This window comes from Scardinius erythrophthalmus (assembly GCF_964197995.2).
Source record: "Scardinius erythrophthalmus genome assembly, chromosome: 13".
Taxonomy (NCBI): domain Eukaryota; kingdom Metazoa; phylum Chordata; class Actinopteri; order Cypriniformes; family Leuciscidae; genus Scardinius; species Scardinius erythrophthalmus.
In genome coordinates, this window is record NC_138233.1 from 651382 (window position 1) to 653881 (window position 2500).

Consider the following 2500-nt stretch of genomic DNA (forward strand, 5'->3'; position numbering starts at 1 on the left):
CCAGTAACCCTGCCATGTTCAGAGTCAGCTTTCTCGTTCCGATGCTCGGTTTGAACTTCAGCGGATCGTCTCGATCATGTCTACATGCCTGAGTTGCTGCCCTGTGATTGGCTGATCTGATATCTGTGTTAACGAGCAGATGAACAGGTGTAGCTAATAAAGTGGCCGATGATAACATTTTGTTTTAATGTATAATATTAAAAATACCTTAATGGAGAAAATGCACCTGCAATCCACCAAATGAAAAGAGAAATACATGATAAATGTATTCATTATAAATAATGTACATGGTGGCGTTATAAGATTTGATTAGTTTCCATGACTTTTCCGGGTCAAGATATCACACTTTTTAAAACTCATGTATCCGGGTTTTCCAACGTGTGAATCCTGGTTCTTCAAAGACAAAATAGTTGAGGCTGTTCATTAAAAAGAGAAAGATCTTGATTTGTGGTAGTTTTATCTTACACTGCAAAAAATGCTTTTCTTACTCAGTGTTTTTGTCTTGTTTCCAGTCTAAATATCCAAACATTCTTAAATCAAGATGGATTTACTAAAGTAGTAAAAGATATTATGTCTTGTTTTCTGAGGGGAAAACAAGACATAATATCTTATGGCATTTTAAATAATAAAAATATTAAGTAAGAAAATCATTTTTTTGCAGTGTATTCTGATGCTTGTGTAAGAGAACTAACAGTTCTTCATACAGACAGAGCACACTAGTCATCATCTGATGATCCTTCACAGTGCCGGCGGACTCAGACGTCTCCGGGTCAGACGGTCACAGGGACACCGTACATCACGACACGCTGGACGATCATGTGGACGGACAAGAGCCGGATCCAGACCACGACCCCAACACAACAGCTGACCGATCACACACGGGAAACATGAACAACACAGAGCTCCAGATTCCCTCTAAAACAGCCAGAGAACGCTTTAATGGTGACATATTATGGCCCTTTCATCAGATGTAATATAAATCTCTGGTGTCCCCAGAATGTGTCTGTGAAATTTCAGCTCAAATTCCAGATCATTTATTATAGCCTGTCAAATTTGCCCCTCTTTGTGTGTGAGCAAAAACGTGCAGTTTTTTGTGTGTGTCCCTTTAAATGCAAATGAGCTTTAGCTCCGCTTCTGTTCAGAAGAGGGCGGTGTCTTTACACAAGCTTCAGAAACTCCGGCAATAACAGAACAGGCCAATCTCCCTCATCCAGAATCCCAGAATAACCAGTAGCGAGTGCAGCCTTACGGAGAGACTCAGGAAGAGTTTCTGAATGTTAGTGGAGACATTTCTGTAGTTGTTGTGGAGTTACACTGATCATCTCATCATCATGTTGAACTTCTCCACAAGTGTCCACAGTTCCTGAGGTGTTTATAAGACAGCGGTGACATGTTCTGGTCAATAGTGTTCAGTGCTCGTCTGTGCTCAACCACAGAACAGCTTCAGGCTGTGCTGGATCTTCATCAGTGCGTTAGAACTGGTCTCTGTTGGCGCGTGTGGAACCAAATGTCGGCTGGTGTGTGTAAACGTGCAGATTAAGGGCCGGTGATATTATAATAAGATCCTCTTCATACGTCAGAAGGAGAGCGAAATCTGATCGGCTTATTTTTTGACATGCTTGCAGAGAAAGGCTCTCCAGAACACAGTCACTGGGTTTCACTTTTCACGTGTTCTGTGACGGTAGAAGCACCGATTACAGCACTTACACACGGGAAAAGTCAGATTTTCATAATATGTCCCCTTTAAATCTGACAGATCAATCTTTAAAATCAGCTAAAACTACTACAAATCATGATCTTATGAGGATGTTAACGTGTTAAAGGTGTGATTTCTAGACCCGGAAAAGTCATGGAAAGCCTGGATTATTCCAAGCTTTTAACCGCTGGTGTATCAAACACACACACACACACACACACACACACACACACACACACACACACACACACACGCTTCTGTAGACTCACCTGTCCAAATATCTCGGGCAGTCCGAGCACCTGCCCGATGAAGACTCCCAGACAGATGAAGATGGCGTGGAACTGACCGATGGAGCCCCGGACCTGCCGAGGGGAGATCTCGCCCAGATACATGGGCAACACACTGAGAGCCACGCCTGTCACACACACACACACACACACACACACACACACACACACACACACACACACACACACACACACACACACACACATAATTAACATAAGCAAACAAACAAAAGTAAAAAACATTAATATATTTATTCATTTAATTTTGCATATATATATATATATATATATATATATATATATATATATATATATATATATATATAAATTATTACTATCTTTAATAATTTTATTATTATTATGGTAATACTTTACTAACAATGGAAAATATTTCTAATGCATTTATTAATCTCAATTAATGTTAATCTCAACATTTACTAAAACATTAAGATCTGTTAATGCAGTGTGAACTAACATGAACATGTTTATTAACTAACAATAACGGACAGTATGTTTG

General features: G+C 39.7%; 1 protein-coding gene across 4 annotated transcripts in view; it reads right to left on the reverse strand.

The window, feature by feature from the left end:
• The window catches only part of slc2a9l2 (solute carrier family 2 member 9, like 2), a 55295-nt gene that overhangs the window by 17459 nt on the left and 35336 nt on the right, over positions 1-2500 (reverse strand). For all 4 annotated transcript variants that reach the window (XM_081382972.1, XM_081382969.1, XM_081382970.1 and 1 more), the window contains exon 6: positions 1966-2111. In XM_081382972.1, coding sequence (XP_081239098.1) covers positions 1966-2111 — 146 coding nt within the window. The remainder of the gene's footprint in view (positions 1-1965; positions 2112-2500) is intronic.